This window comes from Lactuca serriola, chromosome 9, assembly GCF_051521515.1.
Source record: "Lactuca serriola cultivar US96UC23 chromosome 9, Lser_US96UC23_V15, whole genome shotgun sequence".
In the NCBI taxonomy this organism is placed as follows: Eukaryota; Viridiplantae; Streptophyta; class Magnoliopsida; order Asterales; family Asteraceae; genus Lactuca; species Lactuca serriola.
Window position 1 is genome coordinate 34,858,657 of NC_136416.1, and position 13,095 is coordinate 34,871,751.

Sequence of the window (13,095 nt, forward strand, 5' to 3'; positions counted from 1 at the left end):
TTTTTGGTTTGAAATTTGTTTGGATGGTTGATTACAACTTAAAAGTTAGAAGTGACATTGTTGAAGTAAAAGCTTTTGTATGGAATTATTTAACATAACTATTTTGTTAACTTTCATTCTTCATATTTTAGCCACATTACTAACTTTTATTCTTTGGACTTGACCCATCAATTCGAAGCTCACGACAAATGCAATAGCGTCTCAGAGTTTCTTCGAACAAAACAATATGTTTTTACATTGTTTTTGTCCTTAGTATACACTAGGAATATATAAGGAATAATCTGATAATTTTAACGATCAATTTTCTTTTATAATATTCTTATGAGTTAGCTTCAATAAAGACATAATACTTATTAACATTTCTGTTAAAACAAAAATCCTTTTTTTACCAAAAACACCCAACATTTTTACTATTACTATTTCCTTTGGAAAGCCTGTTTCAAGGGTGCTGACTTGGCCTCATTAAATGATATGGATTCTTTGTATATGGTGGGATCATCGACATTAACTTCACCAATAAGTGTTCTCATTATCATCAAGATGGGCTATGTTATCATCAATTCATCATCATCAAGATGTTCATCTATTTCATAAAACTCATAACTCATTGATTTTCACAAAGGGTTATAAGAAATAAGTCGTTAGACAAATTGAATGTTTGCAACTATGACCAATTCCCTTTCGTAATCCATGGGGATATTTTTTTTTAAAAGCACCTCATGATCTAATTCCAATTCATAATTAGGATCATCTTTCTTTAATTTTTTCCCCTTCTTCCTTACATGGTTCTTGATGCCATTTCCTGCTTCCATTTCAAGACCCTAACGTGCTTATGGTTTGAGAGACTTTAAATTTCGTTTGTACTTTCTCCTTATTGTCCGAATGTAAAGAGAAAGTTTAGCTTTTGACTTTTGGATTTTAACATATGTACACACACATATACTAATGAAGTGGTATTTATATGCTTTCCTCGACTATAAAATCTATTGGGTCAATGACTTCGTCCAATCTATGATTTTGCAAATTGTTTTCCGCCATAAGAAATTTCGCAAACTGATATACTTTCGCATAATTCATTTTACAAAAAAATAAAAAAGTCATATTTTATGATAGTATGCCAAAAAAAGAGTCATTTTTATGAATAAACCATTCAAAAATATGTTAACAAGTCCACCGATTCCTAGAAACGAAACAACAAACTGAAAGTTTTGGCCTGAAAAATCTTAAGAAATAGCAACGAACAAGAGGGGAAGTGGAAAGGAGATGTGAATATAATTGTCAACAATACATACATCATAATTAAACATCATGGCCTCCAGTAGAATAAACATTATCATCATCATCAATATTCAATCATCATCATCATATCATCATCGTCATCATCCTCTTGAGGTTTTAACGTTTTTTTCAAACCCTTTTTGCCCTTAAAAACAATACTAATTTTAAGAAAAGAGATATAGGGTTATAGGGTTATTACTTGGCCATCATAACCTTAACGAACTCCTCGTAGTTGATTTGGCCATCACCATCAACATCAGCTTCCCTGATCATCTCATCGACTTCTTCATCAGTAAGCTTTTCCCCAAGATTCGTCATCACATGACGCAGCTCCGCAGCAGAAATGAAGCCGTTCTGATCCTTGTCAAAAACTCTGAACGCCTCCTTCAGTTCTTCCTCGGAATCTGTGTCCTTCATCTTCCTCGCCATCAGATTTAGAAACTCCGGGAAATCGATTGTTCCGTTTCCGTCAGCATCAACTTCGTTTATCATGTCCTGGAGTTCAGCCTCCGTCGGATTCTGCCCTAGGGATCTCATCACAGTTCCGAGCTCCTTTGTGGTGATGCAACCTATATATTCATGCCAGTTTTCAAATCAATTTTCGAATTCGACTAAATAATTGAAGGATTTTTGTTTTTATGATTCTATTCCAGACAAAAATCATTGAATATATGCAACCAATCTTACAAGAAAACACGGAATTCCCTGTTCGGCATGTACGGACAAGGCATTTACCCCATTAAGAAATGATATATAATCATCAGAGTATCAGATCAACTATTAATTAAAAGAATCTAGATAGGCTAACGATGATTACTCAATTCGATCCCGATATGTGTTGCTCACTTATCTTTTTGTTTTTCTTTCTAATTTTGTCAATACATCGACGATCCAAATCACAACCTATCCAGAAAAAGCAATTTCGAATTGTTTACGAAATTCAAAAGGCAAATCGTGATCTAAATCAGACGAAGACAAACTCGCTCAAAAAAAAAAAGTTGAATGACATCTATATAAAGGTTATCAGAAACTATGAATAGGATTCTATGGAGAAACACCATTAAAAATACAAATCAATAACAAAACAGTCACATAAGGGAAGACGTAACATACCGTCGCCATCCTTGTCAAATAGGCTGAAGGCTTCCTTGAACTCAGAGATCTGATCATCGGTGAGCTGCTCCGCCATTTGTTGGTTGTTTGGGAGGTGGAGAAGTGGGAAGTAGAGAGCGAGCGAGAGAGAAAAATCAAAAATGGGGGAATGAAATGGAAAAAAGAATGGCGTTTGGCTTTAGCGTTATATACCAGCAAATGGGATATTAGTGGTGTTCCTTGATTTCCTTTGGCTTTTGCATCCGGACGTGATCGGTTTATCAAATTCGTTACATCCGCCTTCATCGCCCTGCCCTCGTCTCCCCATCTCTTTTTACAAAACAACTAACAATTCATTTGATTATTAAATTTTAAATAACTGATACATGGATATTCACAAAAACATATCAAATCTTATCTTATTGCGGAATATAGGAAAATGATTAAATTTTTAGGATTTGCAAAGTTACCATTTCCAAAATGTTATGTTGTGGGAATAAAAATATATTGGATTGGGAGGAGAGATGAACAAATATGATTTTCAATTTTACTTTTAATGGTTCTGTTTTTCTAAACATGAAAAAAAAAATATATGAGTTTTTTTAAAGACCGGTTTCGATCCAATTTTTCTTTACTTTTTCTTTTCGTCCATGTTCAAGCAAGTTTTAGTATGGGTCATTTTTTTCATGATTCTAATAGTCACGTCATGGTGTAGCCGTTACGAAAATATTTAAGACGGGTTTGTTAAACCTGATGACTAAATAACGTGTCAAGGCGCGCCTTATCGCGTTATGACATGAGTTCTTTTCAAGACGCGAGATTTTTTTTTATCGGACCTAAAACAATTGACTTTTTTTGTTAATTTTTTTTATATTAAATGATAATATAACACTTCTAAAACATGATATATTTAATATAATTCTATAATTATATGATTTATTTGTTTTAATGTATATAAACTTATCACGTACTGAAAAACGTCATTGACTCGCAAAGGCTCACCATATCATAGGTTTGACCTTGCTGCTAAGTCACGGCACACGCCATTTAGAACCTTGGTTTTTTTTCATCGTGAAGGGATTTTCTTTTATATAAAATAAATTGTTAATATTTTTATGTAATATAATTTTCATAATACCTACAAGAATATATTTCTTTTTTAATTTTATATTATAGTTTCAAAAGTGAAATATATATAATTCTTGAGTAAATTACATGAGTGGTCCATATCTTACCGAAAAATATTATTATTTAAATAGTGAAAATGATGGGGTATGTAAGATAAGACGAGTGGATGAGATTGGTGGTATTTTATTTAAATAAATTAAAAAACCAATGGCAAAATAAGTTTTTTAGGTAAGATAGGGACCAAGCGAGTAACAAAAACAAACAATAGGGACCTTTCGAGTTAAAAAAATAAGTTAGAGACCAAACGCGCAAATTACCCTAAACCATAGGGACCATTCGTGTAATTTACTCATAATTCTTAGATATTTTTTGGTTTGCAGAATGTGTGTAAAGAAATTGGAATTCAAAAATGAATATGTCAGGAATTTGAATCAAATTTCATATACTATTTGGTTGACAAGAAATGAAGTTAAAATTAATTCCAGATTATGGGCATGTTGGGCACGGAGTTTTTGGAAGCGTTTGGGAGCTTCTAGCTTTTAGTTTTTGACAAAACGCTCTGATTTAAACAAAACACTTCGTTTGGCAGTACGAGCGTTTAGCTTTTAGTTTTAACAAAACGCTCCGATTTTAAAAGCTACTTCATGTAGCTTTTAACAAAACGCTCCAGAGCTTTTGAAATCAATTTCCATAATTACCCTTAAAAATATATTTATATATATATTTTTTATTTTTAATCAATTGTCCTTTTATGTAATTTTATATATTTCAAAAGCTTCCAGCTACTTTTGCCAAACATTCATATAACAAATAAAAGCTACAGCTTCCCGCTACCAGCTAGCAGCTACACGCTACCAGCTACCCGCTACCAGCTAACCGCTACCCGCTTCCAGCTAACAACTACTTTTGCCAAACACGCTCTATGTTTGGTTGATAGAAAATAGAATTGTAATCCATGTAAAATGGCAGAATTGTCTTTTTTTTGTGTGTTTAAATTAAGTTTACTTTGTTTTCTATCTTAGATGTATAGATATATTATATAACCTATAAAATAGTAAATTTTCATTTTATTAATTGAGCATCCATGTCGGTGGCAGTGGTAGGTGGTGGTGGTGGTGTTCACGGGGTGGTTCGGATCGGATATTAATAAAATTGTGAACCGTGACAACGGGGTGGGTACCTTGCATACACTAACCGAAACCGAACCGAATTGCTAAAAAAACGAACCGAACTGAACCATATAAAGACGGGTAACCACGGTTCGGTTCACGGGTATCCATTCAATATAAAAAATAATAATCAATCGAAACTACTATCTTTATTTCAATCATTTCTTTACAAAAACCAAAAACTCACAAAAATAAAAATAAAAAATTCAACTCTTACGCATAAAAACGTACATTTTATGAATATCTTATGAATAAGTACATAGACATAAAATATACATTTGATAAATAAGTTAGAGTTGATAAAAAGCATATGAACGTGATTTATGCTACTATGTGGTTCGGGTATCCTTGGATATCTAAATATAAAAACCGAAACCGACCTGTATGTACCCGGTTTGTTCGGTTTCAGTTTATTGTGGTTTCGGTTTTTTCAGTTTCGGATTGACCGGATCGGCTCGGTTTTTCGGTTTTGCGGTTCTTTTAGACACCCCTAGTGGTGGGGATGGTGACGAAGAAGATAATAGGTGATGGTGATGGTAGCGATTGTGGCGGTGGAGGATGATGGGTGGTGGTGGCGGTGGCGAGGGTTGTATATGGTGATGATGATGACAATAAGTGGTGGCGATGGCGGTGGCGGTGCTAGGTGGTGGTGGGAGGTGGTGGGAGGTGGTGGTGGGGGTTGATAGTGGTGGTGGTGATAATGGTGGAATTGGCAGTAGAAGTGGTAGTGGTGATGGTGTCGACGGTGACAGTAGGTGGTAGCGGTTGTGATGGTAGGTGGTGGTGGCGTTGGTGGTAGCGGTGGTGGCGGTAATATGTGGTGGTGGTGGTGGCGGTGGGGTGGTAGATGGTGGTAGCGGTGACGGTAGGTGGTGGCGGTGGTGGATGGTGGTGGTGGTGGTGGTGGTAATGGCAGTAGCAGTAGCGGTGGTGAAAGTGGAGGCGGTGATGATGATATGTGGTGGTGGTGGTCCAGATCGTAGTGGTGGTGACGGTAGAGGTGATGGTGGTGGTAGAGATGGTAGATGGTGGTAGTGGCGTCGATGGTGACGGTGATGGTGAGGGTGAGGTGGGTGATGATGGTAGTGAATTAATTCCATCATTTTCTTGAAAATAAAGTATTTTTCCATATTTAATAGAAAGTTTTTTCATTTAAGATTTCAATTTCATCATATAAAGTTGAACCAAACATTGGAATATAAGGATTTAGATTCATTTTCCTCCGAATTCCGTTAAATTCCAGCAAACCAAAGGCACCTTAATATTCAATTTTTCGGTCTTTCAAATATTTTAAATATTCAATCTTCAAAGTTTCATAATTACTCTTCCTCAATATATAAAAGATATAATCAAAGTCATTGATTTCCTCGTAGTTAAAACTTCCTAGAATACAATAATAAAATATCAAGTATTTCTACTTTTATTAATAAAAAAGTAATGTGAGAATATAACTACTATTTATTTAATTAGTTGTTGAGGACTTGGACACATATCACTCGTTTGTTTGTTGGTAACCAATAGTGAATATAGATGAAAGTGAGATGGTTAGAACTTTAAAAGAAAATATTGTTATATAAATTACAAGATAAAATCATTAAAGAGCATTCATTAAATTTCAGATTTCACTGCATGATTCATTTGTGCTTTATACAATTTGAAGAATATTTAATAAATAATTTAATCAATTTTAAAACCATTGACAAGTGAGAGAAGCATGTATAATGTGTTTTTATCAATTAATTCATAGTGGTAGCTTTCATAGACAATCAATCCATTCATTATGTTTAGCTATAAATTTGCATGTTTACCCAAAAAAGAAAAAAAAAAAAAAGAAAGACATATCACATGGTTGATTTTAATCTATAATATAAAACTACACACTAATTGATTTGATGGTACTTTTCAACCGATTTTAGTCTTTAACTAGTTTAGGACCGAAACTAATTTCAGTTCGATAATTTCAGTTTCGAACTTATTTAAGTATGTTTTAAATAGGTACTTAAACCGAAAACATAATTATTTAAGAACTAGATACCCAGTCTAGGACTAGGATTGGTTATAATCACTATAGTCCATTTTAGGATCAATTTAGGCCGGTCTAGGACCAATTTCAAAATTTGACATGATTAGTCTTAAATTGTTTGAATTTTGATATTTCATACAACCCTTTTGGAAAATACATTTCACATGTATTAGCATAGATTGGGCCTAAAGTGTTTTGGCTTGATATTTCATATAACTAATATTTTAAAATCGCATTCATGGCTTCAAATTCTTACTAACATATTTGTTGGTTGAGGTTTTGGCAATCTTATCTCAAGCACCACGTATATAATATATCTATAGTTATAAAATCCAATGCTAGAAATGAGTTCATCCAAACAAATCAATGAAAAAAGCCTACTTGTGTATTGTTGCAATCCAAAAAACAAATTCTAGAGTAATAGTTACCCATATCAAAAAAGACGACTCCAATTGTTTTGATATCTTATGCGTCGCCTTGGGTTACATGATAAGATTCATTTTTTATACAATGTTAAGTTGTAGTTATAATTTGATTAAGATTGTTGTGATTAATTGTCTAACTCATTGTAGATTATAACATTTATAACCTTGCATATAGCCAGTGATCTTTATAGCAAGCGCCCTCTTAATGTGAACACATATATAGTAAACACTAGTTGTGAGACCCGTATGTTATACGAGTTAAATAAAACAAAAAAAATTAAATATGAAGATTTAAACAAAAATTTATTTAAATTTGAAATTTAAAATTTAAAATTTGAATTTAAAAAGAAACATATTCAATAGTATATGAGTTGTAATATTGTAATTTAATGGTTATTTTCGATTAAGGTAATTATTAATTGAGGTATAAATATGATGTGCTAATTAAAGAAAGACAAACAATGAGAAAATGACACATGGAAAAAAACATGTATTCAAAAATACCAAAAAATGACATATGTCCAAATTAATGAGAGAGTATCATGTGACAAAAATATTTTCATTTACTAGTTTATAACCCGTGGAAACCACGATTACAAAATTAATTAAATATTCATAGTAAAAAAATTTAAAATTATTAATTAATTATTTTGTATAAAATTTTAAATACATTATTAATTAAGAGATTTTTTTTGTTAGTTATGTAAAATTATAATTATTGATTCAAATAAATATGTGGAATTCATTTATTATATATATTAGACTCTTTTTATTTGTAAACTAATGAAAACAATAATATAAAATTTAAAATTTAAAATAAAGAATAAATATATTGACAAATAACATCACATTAATTAGGAGGTTTAATGAATTTAAAATAGAGAATTAATAGAATAACAAGTGACATCATATTAATTAGGAGTTCTAATATTATAACACTTGGCAAAATGACTACTCTTTTATTAGTATAGAGATTAGAAAGGATATTCTTAATGGTTGAGATGGATGGAAACCACCAAATCATTCCCTAACCTACAAAGTGGGAATCTAGCCATCATATGCATGATGGCTAATTCCAATGATATTAGTAAGGCTGCACGGTGTGGTGCGGTCCCAAACCGCATTTGGCTGCCACCTCAGCAGGGAACACCGCCCCCAGGGTGCGGTTTCCTGCGGTTAAGACCGCAGTGCGGCCTTTGAAGACCGTGAAATGTGATTGGTTGGTCATTATTTGACCGTTGAATGCAATATTCATTTATTTTTTTTTATTTTTTTTTCTTTTGCTTTTTCTTTCCTTCCTATATATATACACATATCAAATTTAATTTTTTTTCACAACACAATCTTCTCTCTTAATTTTTTTTTTTTTTAAATCACCACTCTCCTTTAGTTATTTTATTTATGTTTTTTAAGTTTCTAAGGTTATTTAAATGTCATGTGTGTGGTTTTTTTTTTTTTTGGTAACGCAATGCACTGTTTTTTTTTTTTAATTTTCAAGTAATGAAGAATTATGTTTTTTTTTTATTAAAATAGAAGGTATATTAAATTAAATTAGTTAAAAAAAGTTTTATTAAATTAAAATACTTAAAAAAAACAAAAAAATAAAAGAAATGAAAAGTGTGGCAAGAAACCACACTTGAGTGGTAAAAGATGACATGACGCTGATGTGGCGGGGGAGGGAGTGCGGTTTCGGTGGCACCACTCCCTCCAGCCTAATAGTTGTATCAAGATCAATACGGTTCAATATGTCATTCTGGACATGTAGTCAAATCATTCAATCTTATTTGTGATAATGATGACGTCAAATAATTTTTCAAAAACTTCTCTTTACAAATTGAGAGGTCAATAAGAGTCTATGCAATGTAAACATTCCAAATAACAACCTGGAGTATTGAAAACTTCTTAATTTCAATTCAGAAAACAAATCATTTGAATCTACATCAACCCTATGGTCAAGAAAATATGTAGTTGTAAACTCAATACACAACATTTTATACTATTAGATTTGGAAGTAGGATTGGAAGTTTAAGGACTATCAATCTTTCCCTATCGGCTATTTATTATAAGGTTACAATGGTGGAGACTTAAAGAAAACAAGGCTATTTGTTATAAGATTATTTGAGCTATTAAAAATAATGAAAAGAAGTATTCCGCTTTTAAAGTCTTCAATTGCAAATTGGGGATCTGGCGCAATATGGTATGAATCGAGAAAGAGCTGTCAAAATTCATAATGACACAAGTCGAAAAATCTAAAACTAGAGCTGCCGGAGTCAAACTTCGACCAAGATTTCAACTCGTAGCCTCTATGCTAGATTCGACTCATGATGTTTATTGATCCAAAGTATGTATGGAAGTACTACAACAAAAAGACAGGCATGGGACAATTAAGCCAGACTGTGCAGTCTTAATTTAGAGTTCATTTGCTATATCTGCCAATGATGAGTACGTTCCCACGACCATGCAAACGATGCCCAACACCATAATACAAATGCTCAAACCAATCTGCAAACATTTTAACAACCCTCATTGTCAATTTCGAAGAACAAGGATAGAAGTACAAAATCTTTTGATTAAATGATCCAGATTATGTCTTATAGTTTACCTGCGTAGTCGTGGCCTTACTCCCACTGATCATCAAAAAGCATAGAGATGGCAATATGAGAGACTGCACCAAAAACACGTACGTATGAGCCATGATAAGAGATAAAACAAAACGAACAAGGATACGAAATGCTAAACTCGAAATTGCATGCTTACCACCAAAATACATAAGACTGAACCCATCAAAGCCATCACAAGACCTGTATTCAAGAAACAAAATCATCTGTATCATTCAATGTGGTTGTGAAATTATTGTAAAGACACTGTAATTTAATTGATCAATACCGAAGAAGGGAATAGATAACGCAATGCAGACAGAGGATGCAACAAGTGCAATCCGTAGAGTAATAAAACACCAATTGCTACGTGCAACTTTAGCAGGAAACAGCTCTTCGATGGCACTTGCCAAAGGGTTCATCAACAGGGCATACGTATGAAATGTTAAGGAGCGACTGTTAAATAGTTTGCATAATCCTCTTGTGGTAAAAAAATCCATTTCAAATATGAATTTAAAACTTCCATTGTAGACCTTAAAGAAATGATCACATGAGGGATTGGAAATACAGGAATTAAAAGTTTACGTTTCTTTAATTATAAGTTATATTATATCACAAAAAGGATATTTCGTGACCGGATTGATAATCTGTAAATATGTAAAAGTATGTTAAAATCCATAATCGAAAGTAAAACCATGAAAATAAACCAACCAATGAACACTTACTACAGTCAACAAAGCAACTTTAGAAGCAACTGCATCCTCAGGCATGTTCAATGTTATCTGGGACAACGATTGTTCTCCAAACATGAGAAAACCCGCAACTGCAACACTCCCATACATCAGAAGACACAAAATAAAGCTGCAAAAGAATCGAGTGGAAGGTTGATCAAGAGTTATGATATATCATAGCCAGTAATGAAACATCACTCATCAAGTTCTAGAGAAGTTTTTCACGTTTTTCTCAAGTAGTACTTAGATTGATATTGAAATTAAAAGTGTCTCACCATATTATCATTGCCTTGGTAAACTTGGTTTTATCTGCCATTGACTGGTATATATTTGGGAACACACAATGTCCAGAAAAGCAAAATCCATAAATACCAAGTGCGAAAGCAATGCCACCCAACTTTATGGGTGGACCTCTTTCATGAAAGCCCACATTCACTGTACCCAGCCAAAATACACAGATGATGACCATAAGAGTAGCCACAACACCAGTAGCTGCATGCAAATCGATAGAAGATTGTATATTCTTAACTCAACAACGGGAGAGCTGAAATATATACACCATTAATGATGATAAACTTTACCTGAAAATAATGAGATCACTCGGGGGTTTTTTACTAAAAGCGTGGATCCCATAACCACAGCAGAAAGAACTGCAAACATGTGAACCGGGTCCGTATTGACGCTACCCCATTGCAGCGATACACCAGGGAACAAACTGGTGAGATTGTCTCCTTCCAATATAATGAACTCCACACAATATGCCTAAATTTTAATAGCCAAAATCAAGGTTTGAGCTATAAAATAACCAATCATGGACAACTAAGAAATAGTTTACTTACATAGAGTGACGTGTACAAAATGATCTGCACGAAAAGAATTGAGTGGATTAATCAGTATCGAACTGAAACTATTAATTAACAATAAATAGAGTGGTTAACTTTTCAAACCAATCTTGCTTGGATTTATGTTGCAACGAGATCATCTTTCTTATAAGTTACAAAGATGCAACAAATACACTATTGTCGACATAAGTTAGTGATCTTGGACACCAAGTGAAATAAATTAAACTTACTGCTATTGTAAGGCGTCCGTATTTCCCAAATGCAGCTTCTCCAATATCGGGATACGTTTGAATGGTTTCTTTACTCTCGAAGCAAAGTTTCATGAGATAAGCCGTGTAGCAACATATTGCTGCAAAAAGGAGTAGGATTCCTACGCCAGCCCAGCCAGCGGTAGCTATTGTATTTGGCATAGAAAGAACTCCAACTCCAACCATCACATTCACCGCTGATACAACACATATACCAGTAAAAGTCTGATTAATAGAATGATCAACAAAAACGTGATAAGATGTTATATATGATTTTGAGCTTTTCTCACAATTGAAAACAGTCTGAGTGACGCTACATCCAAAGGCAATGGGAAGCTCATCGATTAGTTGATCAGGCAAAGAACCCTTTCCTGACCATGTTGATATCTTTCTTGAAATCCTATCTACATCCTCTTTGCTAAAAACCTTTGAACATTCTATCAGCAACTTAGACTTTATATTATCACCAAAGTTAGCGGTACTACTATCAATCCCCGGTTCATACATTGAATATATAGAACCCGATGGGCGTCTAAGGAATGCCACACTTGGTGTTGCTGAAATTGAGTACGAATCAAGTGTATACCTGCAATAATGATCGATATATTGTGGGTATAAGACTTCAAAAAACTAAACAAAATTAATTCATCTTTTTTCAATTTCTTTTTTATAATATCAGTAAATTAAGAACCCAACAAGCGAACAGTTCAATATATACTACTTCTAAAATCAACGTTGAACCCTAATTTTACTGCAAACCATCATAGAACATAGGCTTATCATTTCTACATGGCATTGTGTTCGAGATTATTAACAAAATAAATAAATGTAAATCACAAAAAAACAGGCATATATATATAAACGTCAAGAAAAAAAACCAAAACTGAAGCATATGAAAGCAATAGATGAAACTGAAACTAACTTGTAACTCTGTGGCCATTGACCGGTAGCTTGAGAAAACGACGATCTACGACTGGAAGCATCATCGGTGTCATCATCATCACTGTTATTTGCTTCTATATCATCATTCTCGTTGTCATCATAATCGTCTTCGATCGCGAAATAATCTGTGTCCTTCGCTTTACCTGCCATCTTCTAAATCAGAATTTAATTAAATTCCAAAACGCATAAAGTTTACGCGATACCCAGATCAGAAGTCATAAAAATTCTCTATCTTTTTCGATCTACTAATACCATGGATCACAGTTGTAGGCTAATTCACGGATACATTTATGTAAATGTACGTGTCAGGATCTTGATGCGTCCTCATATGCATCTACTCGACCATGAGACTTGTCTGTCATAATCGCGTAGACGTGATGCGAGTTGCGAAAAGTAAGGAGGAGAGAGATGATGAATCGACAGACAGTTGTCGAAGTATGATGTTTGTTTATAGATGAATAGGTAACATGGAAGTTCCATGGACAACGACCGACGCGGATAATGGGTTTGAATGGAGAGGTGGATTTGTCTTTTCGTTACCCGTTTTGTCATACCGAATAAGATTGGGTTATATTATTAAAAAAATGGAAACTCTTTTGTACTTGACAATTGACATGGGT

General features: G+C 33.5%; 2 protein-coding genes across 3 annotated transcripts; both read right to left on the minus strand.

The window, feature by feature from the left end:
• Positions 1-1,251: 1,251 nt before the first annotated feature.
• LOC145072394 (calmodulin-7-like) lies at positions 1,252-2,677 on the minus strand. Its single transcript, XM_079018806.1, has 2 exons — positions 2,392-2,677; positions 1,252-1,847 (listed from the first exon to the last, which is right to left on the minus strand). Exons 1-2 carry the CDS (start codon positions 2,465-2,467, stop codon positions 1,474-1,476), a joined length of 450 nt encoding a protein of 149 aa, XP_078874932.1. The 5' UTR covers positions 2,468-2,677; the 3' UTR covers positions 1,252-1,473.
• A 6,574-nt stretch (positions 2,678-9,251) lies between these two features.
• Positions 9,252-12,881, minus strand: LOC145074955 (amino acid transporter AVT1A-like). Of its 2 annotated transcripts, XM_079021264.1 has the most exons (13): positions 12,728-12,881; positions 12,456-12,625; positions 11,824-12,119; positions 11,516-11,730; positions 11,283-11,306; positions 11,025-11,205; positions 10,719-10,935; positions 10,438-10,573; positions 10,340-10,359; positions 10,002-10,147; positions 9,873-9,916; positions 9,718-9,780; positions 9,252-9,617 (listed from the first exon to the last, which is right to left on the minus strand). In XM_079021264.1, the coding sequence occupies exons 1-13, from the start codon at positions 12,728-12,730 to the stop codon at positions 9,525-9,527; spliced, it is 1,608 nt and encodes a 535-aa protein (XP_078877390.1). In that variant the 5' UTR covers positions 12,731-12,881; the 3' UTR covers positions 9,252-9,524. The 2 variants fall into 2 exon arrangements, with proteins under 2 accessions (XP_078877390.1, XP_078877391.1); XM_079021265.1 differs by having other exon boundaries at positions 12,456-12,878.
• Between the last annotated feature and the right edge of the window lie 214 nt (positions 12,882-13,095).

Excerpts from the sequence above, each read along its gene's own strand:
- LOC145072394 (XM_079018806.1), bottom strand. The coding sequence starts at position 2,467 with ATGGCGGAGCAGCTCACCGATGATCAGATCTCTGAGTTCAAGGAAGCC. Across the intron at positions 1,848-2,391 it reads ATTTGACAAGGATGGCGACG|GTTGCATCACCACAAAGGAG; the intron begins GTATGTTACGTC and ends ATGAATATATAG.
- LOC145074955 (XM_079021264.1), bottom strand. Across the intron at positions 11,731-11,823 it reads CACTCAGACTGTTTTCAATT|CGGTGAATGTGATGGTTGGA; the intron begins GTGAGAAAAGCT and ends GTGTTGTATCAG. Across the intron at positions 9,917-10,001 it reads GTTATCTATTCCCTTCTTCG|GTCTTGTGATGGCTTTGATG; the intron begins GTATTGATCAAT and ends TCTTGAATACAG.